Source organism: Netta rufina, assembly GCF_964035555.1.
Source record: "Netta rufina genome assembly, chromosome: 6".
Taxonomy (NCBI): domain Eukaryota; kingdom Metazoa; phylum Chordata; class Aves; order Anseriformes; family Anatidae; genus Netta; species Netta rufina.
In genome coordinates, this window is record NC_140129.1 from 7,587,805 (window position 1) to 7,604,828 (window position 17,024).

Below are 17,024 nucleotides of genomic sequence, written 5' to 3' on the forward strand. Positions count from 1 at the left end.
AAGCCATACAGTATGGGCGAATCACAGCATGTGCTTGCTCCAAGGGACGATCTTGCATTTACCCTGGAAGCAGCTCTGGGGGGACAGGTGCTTGGATACCCAGTGTCCTTCTATGCTGGAAAATGATCTTGAGGCTCACTGGGTGAGATTCCTGCAGGGTTGAGTCACACTAACCCTTTGTAAACCAGAGAGAGCTCCCCTGCTGACAGCAAGGCATAGCAGAGGACAGCCGTCAGCTGCTTCTGAAGGATTCCCTTGCAAAGCATCAACATAAGTGCAAGGCTGGAACTGCAAAGGGCTGGAGTGATTGACTCCAGGTAGTAACACTGACCCCAGGTGTACAAAGGTTTTTATAGAGGGGTGCTAGGTAGGTGCCTTAGACAAACCTTTATTTATCAGAAAGTCAAGTTTCAGTTCTTTATCTCGTAACAAGCACAGCCCTAACAGGGGTCTGCATACAAAACATTTTTTGTACCTCAGACATGAGTTAGTGTTAGAACAGGCATAGCAGGAAAGCTCAGGGAGGATTCTACAGGCTGTAAGGAAACAAGAGGAGTTGAAAGAAAAAGGTATTTGTGCCTGCTTATTTATGTAAGTGTTCTGCCTGTTCTTTCTACTTTTTTATTTGTTTGTTTGTTCCATTTTGATGAAGTATTTCCCAACATAGGAACATTTTGTTTACTGGAAAACTATGTACAGCTTCACTGAGAGAGAAAAGCCACAGATGTTGTAAAGAGGTCTCTTGATATTTGATACCAGGGAAAAAATGAAGATAACACATTGCCATTTTCTGTTGTGACTATTTGTAGTGGATAAGTGCTTTCTAAGTAATGCTGGGAACTGAAATCTCAATGGGACTTGATGATTTTCAGTCATTGTTCTTTCCTGATGAAGGAAAAGTCACAAAGTCCTGTAGAGCTGACATTTTGCCTCTTGTCTTCCAAATCCATGTTTAAAGCAAATCTTGAATTCTTCACTCAGTGTTGTCTTCTTCAGTGCTTTATCCTTCAGTATTCTGTAACCTTTTGTACTTTCACACCTAAACAGATAGAGTATTGTAGATAAAGACAAACAGCCCCAGAAGCTGACTATTCTTGTTTTGGCCAGCCACCTTGGCCTTAAAACTTCTTTTGTGGTTTCTCATCTGTGTCTTTCTGTCACTCTCTCAACTCTGGGTACAGACTGCACAATGATCTTCTGCATTAGGAAGCCTTAATTACAGTCTGCAATGGGATTTGTCAATCTACCATGTGACGTCAGTGCGTGGAGTTTAAAATCATGCTTGAAAGGAGCCCTAAAGGGAATTGCTAACTTTATTCTCAAAAGGAATTTGTATAAGGGAGCCTTCCATCCCAAACAATGCAATACACTTTAAGGGAGAGAGGCTGGAATGATGGAAGATAACTAGAAACAGAGTCCAGTCTCACTTTGGGTCTTCTGGTCATTGCAGAAGATGTATGCATAAAAATTAGACAATATATGATTTTCACATGGAACGTTTATAATATTTACTACTGATTTTTATGTCCTATTAGATGATATAGTATTACTTAATATATGGGCAATTAGGTTTATGTATCCTTCACTTTAAAGTTAGAGGCTGATAGAAAAGCAAGTAAGGTAGGAGGGTATTCAGGAAAAAGAGACAGTAAGCAGGATTTTCTGTATTAAAGAAGTGGGGAGGAAGGGTCATGGTCTGGTTCACCTATGTTGGAGTAGGTTTGGGTTTTCCGTGCCAGTTAGGGTGGCATTGTTTTGGGCAGACATCAGTGTGACCAAGACCAGAATCTGTCTCGCTGTACACCTATTTCATGGGAGTCATGATAATGTAAAAATGGCCCTGTTATCTTCAAGCTAGTACATCAATGTGAGGAGGGGATTTAGACCAAGACTGTGCTCCTCAAGTTTTTTGTACCACTATTCTAACTGGTAAGAGACTGTGTTCCTTTCTCCCTACCCCTCCCTGCAATCCCCTCTGTACTCTTTACCTCTTTAGGTTGCCATAGCTTTGATGATCATTTGACCTCCAACCAAGAAGGAGGAAAATCCAAGAACGTTGTGAACCTGGGAGCGATCCGCCAAGGGATGAAGCGCTTTCAGTTTCTCCTGAATTGCTGTGAACCAGGCACTATCCCTGATGCCTCCATTTTGGCAGCAGCCCTAGATCTTGTAAGTCATTCTTTGGTTTGTTTTTACCTGCTGAGTGAGAGCATGTGCATACGTGGTGGTCCGTTGTCACTCACTGATGTCGGTCATGCCCACGCAGATAGCAGGTAAAGCATTTATAGTAGTGCCAACGGGTAGTGCTGTTAGCAGCTGGAGTTTTAGCACCCATGACTGGATGAGCATGCAGAGAAATTGGATCCTTTTTTTTATTACATGGCTCCGCACAAATAGATTATTGCTAGCACAAAGCTTTTATTGTCAGACTTCAAATTTTGCTCACAGCTGTTCTGCTTCTGCTCCTACTGTCAATACTAAGTTTCAGAATAAGGACTGAAGACTAAGTAGCTACCTGGGGAGGCACAGTAATTCCACTCAGGAGTTCGGATAGAGTTATAAATATACTAGGCAACATTAAACTATTAGTCACCAGAGCCAGTCAGTGGAAAAAGCTTCAAATGCTGCTGTGCGTGCTTTTAAATGCAGGAACTGCTAATTTGCAGATCTAAGACACAGAAGTGACACAATTCAGTCCCTCCTGCCTGACAGTGAGTGTCTCTTCTGTACCTCCTTCCTTCCTTTCCTTGCAGCTGCTTTTTTTAACAGTCCCTTCTGTTTATAAAGCAGTGGTTTTCAGCCTGTGGTTCATGGGCCAGTGGGACTCTGAGATGATTGTGAGAGGGTGTGACAAAGACAGCCAAGAAAAGCCATCCAGTTATTTGTAACTTGTCTGCACAGTGTTCTACTTCTGTGTTTGGATGTCTGCAAACTGAGAAAGGTTGAAAGCCACTGCTCTCAAAGCATCCACATCCTCTATCCCACTGTCTTCCTACTTGCCACTTCTTGCCTCTTAAACTGTCGTGCCATTTGTGCTCATACTCAGGTTTTTTTGCTCACTGCTGGAGATGCCAGACCTATGGACTCCCATTCTGCTAGTGCCCTGCTCTGAGCTGTGCTGTCTCGTCTGCTCCATAATTCTGGGGGTGATATACTCTGTGCACCAACTCTTTACATCATTCTTAACCTTGCATCCTTAGGTCCCATCCATCCCAGCAAGTCTGCCTTAATATTGGCCAAAAGTCACTGTTGCTATCACATCACAGCTACTTCTACTCTTTGGACTGCTTCCTGTCTCTCTTCCAGTGGACAGATGCTTTCTTCACTAGTGCCCACTCTTCCTGTCAGGGTTTGTTGGCCCTCTGGCTGAAAGCTATGGAAGGAGTTGCTAGTTGTGAAGTCTGGCTTGCAGTCTCACAGCCAGAAGTGGTTCCTACCAGTCAGGGTTGCAGTGAGCTTGGAAAATGGCTTGGGAAGATAGTCACTCGTGCTTTGCTTGCTGCACAAACACAAAATCATTCTTCAAGGCTGCCAGGCTACTACTACCCCATTGTACATGGGCAGAGAGAAGTCATTGCTGTCCAGTATGCCACTAAAATCCTTCCAGGGATGTGTTACTTTGTGTGCTTATCATCAGCCTGTAAAACATGGATTCGGCAATTATTTCCTTATATCCTGAAAATTTCTTATTTATTTTTTAAATTTGACACATGCTTAAGACACAGACCGGCTTATTGTGTGCCTGTGTGTGAAGTCAACTGGAAACTACCGATATAAGTGAACAATTTTAAGATGTCTGTTCTGACTTCCCAGGCTGGCTTTTACAAAACCGTTTCACTCTGTTTCCTTTCCCATATAATGATGAAGATGGCTTCAGTGAGGGGCTGCAGTGTAAGGTAGCTCTCTGGCCAAAGCACATGGTAAGAGAGCAGCCTTGTTAAAATCTGGCTATGAAGACTAGCCTGAGTAGTGTATTTGTTGGTCCACAGTGACTCATTTAAAATCAGTAGAATCAAAATTATTACAGTGAATAAAATGTTGATTTCACTACAGCCTCAGCGCATACGAGTATTAATACTTACATGCATATAAAGCACTATACAATTTTAGAGGATTTGGTAGTATTCTTAAGTCAGTACCATCAGCATATTTTAATTCATTGCTGGGTGGATTGCAGTTCTTACAAGTTGCCTTTGGAGATTGTCAGGCACTTACATTCTGTATTTCTGTATTTGCTGTCAGTCTGCAATCATCTACTGAAGGCAGAACTGTAGCACAGCATCTGCTATGAAAAATTTCTAATACTTCCCAAGATCATTGAAAACTCTGGACCAAGGCCTTTTATTGCTACTTGTGACTGGGAGTGTGATACAGAGCAGAAAATAATACTATAGCTGCCTGAAATTCTTTTTTCTTTCTTGGACTTCTACTGTGTGGTTTCAGAGAGGGTGTGACCTGATACAAAGCACAGATTTTTATGTTATGAGAATTTGTAATTCTGCAGCCTAGTAGCAGGGAGCCAAATAAACTGGCTTTAATAAGCTGCCCCTTCAGAAGATACACAAAGTGGTTATGTACCGTGAAGGAGAAATTTGTGACATCTATTGGAATGCATACACACCTTCTCCTTCATTTGTTGTCTTCTGTTGTATGTTCCCAGTAACATCAGCAATCTGAGAATAAGACAACTGAAACCCCGGTCTGTCATTCCAGTGGCCACGATTTGGTCTTTTTCTCTACATTTTCTCATTGCTTTGCCTGCAGATTTTCTTTGGGCTGTAAGAAGTGCTATACACAGGAGTGTCATTATGGAGTAGCTATGGATTTGAATGAGAGCCCAAGGTTCTGGGATCAGAGTTTCTAGAAAGTCTGCAACTAAATGAAGGAAACCTTGTTCAAATTACAGACTTTGGAAACTACTTTCAAGTACCTGTTCAGCTGGCATTTTTTTCTACAAAGTATTAGAGATACGTGGAAGTTATGAAGTCGCATGCACTGCAGGTTTCAAAAGATGACAGCTTGTCATCTCACTGTACCACTTAATGGCAATGTATGCTATTATGGAAAATTCCCATATTTTATTTCAGTAGAGCACACCCAGCAGAAAACATTCTGTTTTTTTAACTTGTGTTTTCAGGCTTTTGAAGTAATAGTTGGAATCAGGTTTGACGTGAATTAAAAGCTGCTTAATTCATTTTATCCAGCCTAGTTGCTATGGCAACCTCTGAAAAATTAAAGGCAAAATACTCCAGTTTCAGTTTTCATAAACTTCTTAAGCATACTCTTTCATGCATATTTTGACAAGAAATTCCATTCTTATACGGACTTAAAGATCTTTGATTAGCCTGGATGTTTATACAGGTTTGCCATGGTGACTTAAGGAAATTAGAGTAGTGAAACAAAGGCTACATCCTTATGGAGATAATGATTTATTTATACATTAAACTCAGGATTTTCTTAGAATTAGAAACCATGTAGTTAACGTATTTTCCCAGAAACACCACCCATCCTTGACTGAATTTTATAAAGCTGCAAGCAATTTATGGCTTTGCAAGCATTTAATGACACTTGATAATATATTGCAGGTGGTTTCATCTCTATGTCACTGGCTGAAATCCAGACTTGGCAATAATAAAACTGAATTTCTTTCCCTTAAAAGAAATTTTGAAGGTTGGATGGCAAATAATACGATGTTTCAGTCTGGTCAAGTTTCTGTAAAGGGTTCCAAAAGGCCCTTGTCTAGCACTTTATAAAGAAGTTACCTAAAGTATCCTAATTAGAGTAGCGTAAATGACTCAGATGGGAAAACTTGAGCTTTCCTTTGATGAATCTAGCAGAGTGATGCTTACCACTATTCCACTTCTCCAGTACATTCTTGAGAAGTATGATCTGCTCTGTTCTAACGTGCATCTCTTACCCTAGTAGAAATGCCATAATGGTACTGCTTTACCACAGGGTTGTGTTTGAGAGGACCTACCAAGGAGTGGGAGGGCAGAAGGAAAGTCTAAGCTGCAAGAACAGGAATGCTTTCCAGTGTCTTGACTGCATGTAACCAGAGGCCTCAGGTGGGCTCCATTGTTCCCATGTCCCTGTTTGGGTAGGAGAAATGTTTGTCCACAGGAGGACATTGCACCTGGAAGGAAATCAGAGGTTGCACCAAATAGGTCCCCACAACAGATGACTGGGAACAGAAGCAAGGATTTTACTTGATTGTTTTTGCACATAATCAGAGAGATTTGAACTAATATTTTTGAGGCAATTCTCCTAGACTTTGCTTAATAATTCACTCATAACCTGTTTTCAATACATGTGCTTGGCTACTTCTCATGCCAGACTTAACCTCATGGCTAGACAAAGCAGAGCTATCCAGACAGCAGCTTTTGAGGGTACATGCATTTACTTTATGTACTTCAGAAGTAGATTGTTGCTATTTTGCTTTTTTTTTTTTTTCTTGTAGAGACCAGTGGAAATATTTTTTTCTCAAAGTGCCTTGCAGAGTATAAAAGAGGGCAAAAGAAAATTACTAGTGGTTGATTTGTTTTATAAAATTCATTGTCCTTGAAGCCAAACCTGGACCTAAACACTCTGTGGTCATAAACCTCTCCACAATCAGCTGTACTTGAACAGTAATGTGATGCTATAAATTTCCAGATCCATTCTGTATTTGCTCCCTCCCACTCAGGTCATTGCTTTTGCTCCTTTTGTACAAATCAGGTTATCTGTTGAAAAGCTTCATTGGGAGTACTTGAAATTTTGTTAAGAAAGTGGTGGGTTCTTATTCATGTCAATTTAAGCGGTACAAAAATAATTTTCAAAAGGCAAAGCAGTAAAGTATGTCTAATATTAAAGGTGGACTTGTGAATGGTTTCACAAGCAGGGACAGGCATGTGAGAGTATTGCTACTGTGTGAAGTTTTGATAGTGACCATGGTAACTTGTGTTCTTTTCAGCTATGCATCGCCTGCCTGATTCATTTCTCTCCATTTGTGATGTGTTTCTCTGTGGTGTGAATCCATCCCTGTCCATTCTGTTACATCTTCATCTTTCTCTTTCTGCTGCTTCAGGTTTCACTGAGCCTCAGGTAAGCAATCACAAGGAGCTTGTGCCCCGTGTTTTTCAGAAACTCCTCTCTCATGCACGGGGTCTTTATAGTGCTTCTGAATTTGGAATTCCTGTGCCAGGACACATTCTTCCTGCCCTCACACCCTATCCTAGATATGCTCCTTTAGTTATAGTAGTTGAGTGCTCCCATAACCCTTACAACATGTCTTTACAAGATTCCTATATGCTAAGAAACTGTGATTTTATGAGTGGTGAACTAAAACAGGAGACCAAGACTGGGTTTCCATCTTTTCAATGCTTACACGTCTCCAGGTCTGGTGAAGGTTTTGCTATGTGAGAACAAGAAAATAAAGTCCTTACCTATTTCTATGTTCATATTTACTATGGACAACAAGCAGTCTGTAATGGTTTTTCAAGGTGCTAGATATGAGTTTTGTTTCTGGTTGTGGATGAGTGTCTGACTTCAGATTTCTGCCTTCCTGGTGAGAACATTGGGTTAGCTTTAATGTTCATCCTGCTCAAAAGAATTGCTGAAAGATTGCTATTTTCTTCCATCATTTGAAGAAAATATAATCAAAAAGCTTGTATTTTATTCAAATGATGGAAGAAAATAACCATCTGCAGTTTTTAGTTGCAACAGGAAGTTGCATCAGGAAGCAATTAACATATTTTTTCTTGTTAGTGTAGACAGCACCTAATCCTTTTTCTTCTTCTTCTTCTTTTTTTTTTTTTTTTTTTTTTTTTTTTTGACTGTCTTCTAAAAGGAATGACTCTCTTCCATCCTGTTAGGAGTAATTTATGCAGTACAGAATTTCTTAAATTTGGGAATTAATTTTTGGAACATTCTTTGAAAATTTCTTGCTTTCAACTTTTGATTAAAGCACTATTGAAGGCACTATTTAATAATGTTATACAGACCAACTAAAGTTGTTCATGGACAATAGTTGAAGAACCTGCCCTTACAAATAGATGCTGATCTGTTTAAATTATCTCACTAAAGCTGCCAGTATCTACCTGCATAGAACACATGTTTGTGCTCTGTAAAATCCCATCTAGGGAAGCATCAAAGCCGACTTGTGAATTGTGGACATTGTTTTATCGTTAGTTTTAAAACTTGCAGGCCACAGGGGTTTTTGCTTGTGAAAATTGCAGGAAAAGAGGGGTAAGATTAAATGGAAATGAGGAGGACCATTTAATTTTAGTCACTTTCCATGGCTTGTAGAGATGTTATTTTGAACACAGCTGTAGACTGCTGTGAAGAAAGCTCCTTCCTGAGGCTAAGCTACCCTTTAGGAAACAAACTGCGGTGTCAATTTTTGAACGTACTTGTGAGTTGCAGAAGTACACTTTATTGGTCTAACTTGGATCCTGCTAGGCCAATTCATACAAACCAAGATAGACTCAATATCGTATCACCCATTAAAGAAAAGTACTTTTCCAAGTTGGGGGGTGAGGGGAGGTCCCTCTGAAAATTTATCAATGCCATCACTTCAGAGCTCAGCTGCCTGATGTGAAGTTCCAATACTAAATTGTATGGTACTTCCTTAAGTTATTGTTATTATTATGGTACTGCTAAAGTAGTTAGGCCAGCAAAATTCTTTTGACTTATCATAGATTCGTAGAACAGCTTGGGTTGTAAGAGTCCTCAAAGATCACCTAGTTCCACCCCACCCTGTACAGGCAGGGACATCTCCCACTAGGTCAGGGTGCCCAGGGCCTTGTCCAACCTGGCCTCAAACACCTCCAGGGATGGGGCATCCACAGCTTCTCTATGCAACTGACTTATGCCAGTAAAGGATTTCACTGTCCATATCTGCTTGTTCTAAGGGCAAAACAGCACTTTTCCTAGTTTAGCAAGCCTGCATTCATGTTTCCACTCCCAAGCTCCACAAGCAAAACTTAACGGGACAAACGCTAGGATTTGTGTGTCAATGCTACTAATTGTGCTTGCAGTATTTGCAGGCTTACTGGAGGAGATGAAAAGAAAACTTGACTCACTCCTCCAGTAGAAGTGTCAGGTAAACACTTCTGCTTTGTGGCAGCTAATGTGGTTTTTGAATGAAAGGTGGTGAAACAGAAGATTGCTTATAATGTGGCTCTTCTTGCCCCTTCGGTGGTCCAACTAAGCATGACTGCTCAGTCACTATGGGCCTTGATTTTATTAGCTTGAGGTAAGATTCATGGCAGAGATCCTGTTTTCAGACTTTGGAGAGATCACTCAGTCTGTGTGACTGCATGGCAAGCCTGTGAAGTAATTGAATAAAGCACAAAATCCTCTAATATTTGTTGTTCCAAATGTATTTGTATTTAAAGTGTTTTTTTATTTTTACAAATATTTCAGGAAGCTCCTGTAGTAGCAAGAGCAGCCCTGTTCCTTGAGTGTGCACGTTTTGTTCATCGCTGCAACCGTGGCAACTGGCCCGAGTGGATGAAAGGCCACCATGTGAACATTACCAAGAAAGGCTTGTCCCGTGGACGTTCTCCTATTGTCGGCAACAAAAGGAACCAGAAGCTGCAGTGGAATGCAGCTAAGCTCTTCTACCAATGGGGAGATGTAAGAGCTTGTTTCTCTTCTATTTACGTTTAAACGTAAACCAAAATGTGAAGGTAATTTGGTCATCTGCAGGATTTCAGTTTAAGTAAAATGGGGACTCAGGAGCCTCCTCTCCGAATTGCACTCCACAGCCTGCCCTTCCCTTGTCCTTGCTGTGTTCAGTTTGAGGATCCTTTCAGCCCAATTTCCTGTCTCCAGCACTTACTGTATATGAATGCTTAAGGAAGAGTAAGAGCAGTGTTTATGATAATACTTGCTCTTTTTTTAGCTTCCAACTCTTTAAAAACAGACCAGGGCTGTTTGGGCTAGATGTGGTGCTGTGTATTTAGCAACCTTCAGTGGATTTCTTCAAGGTATTTGTCCAGTCTCTCTTTGCACCCTTACAAACTGTTAACACTCGTCATTCTTTGGCAAGGAGTTCTGCATAGCTACTGCATGTCATCTAAAGAACTGAGCTTGGCTTCTTCACATTTTATTTGATCATGATCTTGTGCAATATGTGATCAAGACAATTGCCCTGCCTGGTCCTGTCAGTGCACTTGCAGTTTCTTTGGAAGCCCATACCTGCTGAAGGTCTGATGCTTACTGCAAGCCATTTCACACAATTAAAAATACTTGGAGGAGTCCCTTTGACCTCCATGGTACCTGGTACATATGTCTAGCTGGAACTGAGCTTACTGCTTCTCACCTCTTTGCACAAAACCAGTCATTTCTGCAGAGTGTCATGATCAAAAAAAAAAAAAAAAAAAAAAAAAAAGAGGGGGTGCAGGTTCTCCATTCTCCGTTTGCTAGGAAATCCAACAGTAGTTAAAGATCTATGACTGCTTTAATGTAAGGTTGGAGAACACAGTGTAAATAATATGTGATAGATTGATTACTGCTTTGTGGAGACACAAGCAGACCATTTCTTACTTAAATGACTGAAACATAAAAGGGAAAAAAATTGAGAGACGTGGAGTTTATTTAACAATATACAGATAACTGAGATAACTATTGGCATCAGCTTGCAAACCACAATAATACCACCTTTTTCTCTTTGTGTAGCAGTCTACTCTCTTCATTGTTGCTGAATTTCACAGGAACTACTTAATAACAAGGAAGAAGAGCTGTAATGCTGTCTTCTTTGTGACTGTTCGTTTCTGCTTCACTTGAGCTGAGACAGGAAAATTATATAGTGCTAGCATGACCATCAGTTCTGACTTCCAGAAGATTCAGAAATCCTCTTTAATATCTTTCTCTGAAACTATGCAAAGCCAAGAAGGCCACAGGGGAAGTGTTTGTTAAAACTCTGTAATTAAACACATTTCCTCTTTTGCAAAGTGGTATCACAGGATCAAGTTTTACATACTTGTCCGTGTTCTCTTTACCTATCTGCAGCAAAGAAAATCAAAAGCTCTGAAGCATCTTAACAGGAAAGCATACTTCTTGCTAACACACCTTTATCTGTAGCTTTGCTGACAGCACCACAAGGGCTGTTTACATGCTGATAAAGGTACTAAGAAACAGTCACAAAGAAACAGTCAATGCCCTTCTAGAGAATGTTACAGTGGAAATTCAGTCTGCCTGTCTTCCTTATGTCAATCCCCTCTACACCATTACCCATGCACGTTCCCAGCTTTTATGGGCATATGGTCAACTTGTTGTTGGAAGGTGGATCAGGAAATCTATTCTTTGTAAATGGAAGCAGGCTTTATCATGTGTATGCAACTGTTTTATGGAGGAAATGTGGATTGTTACTGGATTCTTAAGCCACAGGATGGTTGTTCAAACAGAGAATGTACATTCTTGGTGAAAAGGCTTGGCAAAAATCTGGCACATATATATTGAGGGAAGACAGAAAATTGGAAGAAATTCATACTAAATACTGACCTATTTGTCATTTCTGTTGTTATTTGACACAATCTGCAAGAAATCTCCTGAAATCTGGCAGTTTTCAAATTTTGGTTGAAAAAAACAGGGAAATAAATAATGTTTTTTGTAGCAATTACTCTCTTATCATCTCTTTTTTTTTATTTTACTGCGTTTGCAGACAACAGAAATGGAGCTGGGACATCTTCTGGCTGGAACATCTTCTCAGCCTGCAAGGACCACCGCTGAGTTGGGCTGAAATTCTCACATCGTTGTGCTTTCTCTTTCTCCCTGTCTGCAGGCAATTGGTGTCCGCCTCAACGAGCTGTGCCACGCTGAGAGTGAGAGCCCTGCCAACCTGCTGGGCCTCATTTATGATGAGGAGACCAAGAGGCGCCTGAGAAAGGAGGATGAGGAAGAAGACTTTTTAGATGACAGTAAGGAGACTCCCTTTACTACAAGAACCCCCGCTTGTAAGAACCTCTGCTTTAGGAGCACTTAATTTTTCTTCTCTTTTCATCTTCTTGCCACTCAGTTGTATTTCCCAGTCCCTCACCTCCACCTCAGCTTCTTTCCCTGTTCTTTCTGTGCCTGGATGTACAACATGACAGGTGGATAGGAGTACTGGGAAACTTTGAAGGAAAAGAGGGGCAGAAATAGGTAGTGAGTTGTAATTCCTGTACAGTAGCAAAAGTAATTATAAGCAGGGTAATAATTTATTTATTGAGTCTTGCTGTCACTCAAATGTCCAAAGTGGTTCAGACTCCCATCCTTTCTAGTTATTTCTGCCGAAGTATTTTTGTAGGATTAGCTGCCTTTCTGTTTCTTGGCATTGAAGAAAAGAGTCATCTTCTCACCTGATATAAATTGGCACAGCTCTGCCAAAGGCTTTTAAATCTTGACTTCACTGTATTTGCCTGATTCTCAAGCAGAAACTTAGTACAGTATAAAAAGTATCATTAAAACCTGTGTAACAAGATGACTAAAATACACACATTTGTGTGTGTGTGTCTCTGTACATGAGAGTAGGAGGGTGATAAATCACTGATTCTGAAAGTCTAGGTAGGCATACAAATTCTAACACAGTCTGTGAATCAAAATAAGTCAAAACAGATACTGTCGTAGGTGAAGGTGGTAACAAACATTATGTCCTCTCCAGACACCATTTGTATATATGTCTGTGCCGTAATGTACCACTGCCTGTATACATGTACTGTTGTTTGCCATTGGATATAGTGTGCTAGTACTGTTTGTGTATCTTCTGGTTTCATTTTCTGTGGTTGTAAGTTTGTTCTTACTGAATCAAGGCCAGCTTTGGGATAGAGGGAGCAGTGAAATGGCATTTGTAGGAAATAATGTCAAGACAAGGTATTAGCACTAAGCTTAGACTTAGATATGTGCCACTGTGTATGTAGTGTGTCAACCCTAGCAGCCTGGGTTCCAGATATTTTATTGGTTTATTCTTTAGGAGATGTATCCAAAACAGGAGAGTGCACGTAAAGTTTTTCCTCTCCTGCACTGTGAATGGCTTTCGAAAGGTGAACAACTGCATTCCCATAATCAAGAGATGGAACAGGCTTTCTTGTGTCTGTTCAGCCACTGATAGCAGGCATTCATAAGGGGACGTGGAGCTGCTTTAACAGGGCGGCCTAAGACATGAAAACAGAGAGCAAGTTGTGGTCTAGAAAGCTGTATAAAATCTCAAGTATTTCCCTGAAAGCCAGGATATAGATAAAAGATATATAGTTTGCTTTCTTGCTGAAGGCAGAGATTTTTCCTAAAGCTGCTCTGTGCACTGTAGAAATTGGACTGAGGAGCGTAAAACTTTCAGTTTGATATTCCTTTACCTTGTACATCTCGTCTGTATTTAACAGTTCAGGCTATTTTAGTCCCTACGAAGTCCATCTCCATTACAGGTAGTGCATACAGAGGAATAAACAAGCTTCACAGAATTAATCTGTTTTTATCTGATGCCTTCAGTGTCCTCTCATTTGTCTGGTTTAGGCCGTTTCTTTGCAAAAAATAATTAGATTATACATAGGCAATACTAAAAATGGGTGTGGTTAGTTATTGTCACAAATAATTTTTATGTACTTTTTTTTTTTTTTTTTACTGTTCATTATCCAAAATAGTATTCCTCAAATTTATGAGGCATCAAAGAATGCTTCATAACTTTTCAAGGTTGGATTGCTTACAGAGTGTAGGACTCTGGAAGCTGATTGTCTAGAATCAGTTGAAGCAAAACTTCAAGTATTTGGTAATCCCTTTCACAGAATCACAGAATATTAGGAATTGGACCTTGAAAGATCATCTAGTCCAATCCCCCTGCTAGAGCAGGAATACCTAAATCATGTCACACAGGAATGCGTCCAGGTGGGTTTTGAAAGTCCCCAGAGTCCTCCTCAACCCCCCTGGGCAGCCTGTTCCCTTCTCCCTTTATTTCAAGTTAAGCATTTGAATGTCTAACTTGAATAAGTAGTTTGATCTTTAAGGCCCCTTCCAACCCAAATCATTCTCTGATTGTTTATTCCTTAATTATCCCTAAATGGCACTTGGATGCTCTGCACAAACGAAGAAGCCTGATTTCAGAGGAGACTGTCTTTTCCAGTTCTCAGGGTAGTAACCAATAATAGGCACAGTACATTTTTACTGTCTCATAATAATTCCATATATATTTTGAGAAATTTTTATATATTTATAGAACTGCAGATTTGTCTGAACATAAAACTCTAAAGGGACCGAAGGCTATCGACTTCTTCCCCTGTACTAACATTAAATAGGAAGGTTTATATAAAATGCTGTAAGATTTTGTTAGTTTAGTAGATTCCTCACTATATACTGTAATAAATATGATAAAACACTATACCATGCTGGTACTGTAGCATGTGCTGGTAAATACATGGACTGATATTGTATGACTATGACCCTTTTTGTGTAGGAATAGTAGCATAGATAGAAGTCTGGATTTTCCTCTTTTTTTAGTGCAGCTTGTATTGTGCACCATACATGAAAATGTCCATCACCTCTTGGTTCAAGATTTTGCATAATTTTCTTGCTCACCATAGAATTTTTTTTTTCCCTAGGCACTGTGAATCCTACCAAATGTTGTTGCCCTTTTGCACTGAAAATGGCAGCCTGCCAGCTTCTCCTGGAGATAACCACTTTCCTTCGAGAGACCTTCCCGTACATGCCCAGGCCACGTACTGAGCCTCTTGTGGTAAGTGAGCTATGGAAATTGGAGAGGGAGACTTGCCCACAAAGTCACTGCACTCTGTGCCTTTCTGAGGAGAGGTTTGATGGGGTAATAACTCAAGGAAATGTCTGATGCAGGGAGAAAGGAGCCTTTGTCTGGTGAGAAGATGGGCAGGGCACATCACATAGGTTGATTAAGACAGGAGAAGCAGAGTATGTACCAGAAGTCCATGAAAGCTTAAAAATAGAGAAGGCAGCAAATAGACTGAGAAACTGTGGAGGAGACCTGAGAGGTGTGGGAGATGGACTGCAGCAAATGTCAGCTCAAGTGCTACATAGCTAATGAGGAGGGTCAGTTGAGAGAGAACTGAGCAGAGCACTTAGGAGAAAGAGAAGAGGATGGTTTACAGAGCATTTGCTGAAGCTTAGAGGTTGCACTTCTTTTGTCCTGGTTGCAGTTTGCCTGTTGTCTTACCACGAGAATTGATGGGGACTAGGGGAAGAAAGGAAAGAAACGGAGGCAAGGAATGAAAGAAACCTCCATGAGACTAAAAGAGGCACAGGCAAATACTAGCATGAATAATAAGCTAAATGACTGATGACATGACAACTAATTTAATGGATAGCAGGACCCCATGATAATGATAGCAGGACCCCAGCAGTTCATTGTTGTGTGGATTTTCTTACGTCTAATCCTGTGGTTCCACATTGCCTTCAGCCTGTTCTTTCACAAAGTACACAGACAATCAGCTATCTTCTGTCAAGTTGTGTGGAAAGTGGCCAGCAGCTTCAGAGGTGGTAAGCACAGAATGAGTTGAGAATCGTATGGCAGACAAGCAGTATGATCTTTTAAGCTTAATTTCTTCAGGAAATCAGACTAATTCTTTAAAAAAAGAGAATGAGAAGTTAATTTTCTAAGTGAGCACAAAGGATTTAGCCACACTGTTCTGTTTCCTGTTAATAGATGACTTAGATAAAATATTTCTGATGAGAGGCATGCTTGACAGGTTGATATGGCTTGGTGTTGTTGTAGTCAGGACCAGAAATGGGTTATAAAGCTGTAGTTGGCCTATGATGAAGTGACTCAGCCCCCAGGTATGCAAGAAGGGCAATTCTAAAAAAATGGGGAGAAATTCAGAATGAGTCTTTGTAAACAATTTGTTGATATTTTTACCGCGTAATAAATAACAGCATCCAAAAGCAGGATAATACCAGGATTTAGAATTCATCTCAGGAAAGTAGCTGACTTCAAACTTAGAATATGTTGGGTAATGAGGGTCAATAGAAATGTGTGTTTTTGTACTAGATAGAAATGCAACTGATTAATAGCTTTTCAGACTCATATATGGGAGAGAAGGAGGAGGAATTATTTTCCTCCTGATGCATAGGCCGAAGAAAACGTAAGGTTATGCAAGAGCCTATTAAAGAAAATGGCCATAGATGTGTTCTTTTAACTTTATACCAAAAAAAAAAAAAAAAAAAAGCCAACAGCACTCCAGAGTAAAAAATGAAGTCCCTGTATTTATGGCCTGATGCTTCATTTCAGAGAGAATCAGGTACATAATGTTACAGTCAATAAAGCTGGAATTCAGTTCTCACTTCCATTGCTTTTTGCAGGCATAACCTTACTGAAAGGTTGTTCCTGGGTCAAACCTGAACCCTTCCCTGTTCCATAAATATGAATACACTTACCTGCCTTGGAGAACCAAAGCATTCATAACTGAACTAGTTGTGGTGAACTAGTGTAACTACCCACAGCCCATCCATACTTGTCAGCCTGAGGGCTTAAGCACCCACACCTCTGAGAGAGACAGGCAGTCTTGACTGAAGTTTCATCCAGAGCCTTTTAATAAAGCTGCTGGAGTAGATACAAACTCCCTTTGCAAATGGCTGCTAGTGCTGAGTACTTTTTCTTGGAGGGTATTGCTCCCACAGTAGAGCCAGATAACTAGAACATGTCTTTTGCTGTGGCACAAAGTCATACATTTTAGCTTAAGAAGCTGATGAAAATAGATGAAGTTGTCAGGCTAACTGTGCTGAGAGGATGTCTTTCTTTCTGTCAGTTACTTTGTGGGGGCAGCAATTTCTAATGTGTGCATGTTGACAAACAGCAGGGAGGAATAATGTGTTTAAACGTTTTTGGGAGGGGAATCTCTGCCCTAGGAATATACCTGTAGTACTATTACAGCTTAATTTATGCATGGTAATTTCTGAAGCTGCTGTAATTCAGGCAGATTTGTTCAGGGTAAAAGCCTGTGATCTGCTTTAGCCTTTGTTTCGTACCCTAAGTTGTTTGTGTTCAATACATTCTAAACTATTTACATAGATGTTTTCAATGCCAGAGATACTACAAACCATTACTTCAGGCA

At 40.3% G+C, this 17,024-nt stretch overlaps 1 protein-coding gene across 3 annotated transcripts in view; it reads left to right on the forward strand.

The window, feature by feature from the left end:
- The window catches only part of UNC80 (unc-80 homolog, NALCN channel complex subunit), a gene marked incomplete at both ends in the record, with an annotated part of 126,623 nt that overhangs the window by 41,472 nt on the left and 68,127 nt on the right, over positions 1–17,024 (forward strand). For all 3 annotated transcript variants that reach the window (XM_084289645.1, XM_084289644.1, XM_084289646.1), the window contains 4 exons: positions 1,997–2,169; positions 9,403–9,615; positions 11,765–11,900; positions 14,547–14,680. In XM_084289645.1, the coding sequence (XP_084145771.1) occupies positions 1,997–2,169; positions 9,403–9,615; positions 11,765–11,900; positions 14,547–14,680 (656 nt within the window). The remainder of the gene's footprint in view (positions 1–1,996; positions 2,170–9,402; positions 9,616–11,764; positions 11,901–14,546; positions 14,681–17,024) is intronic.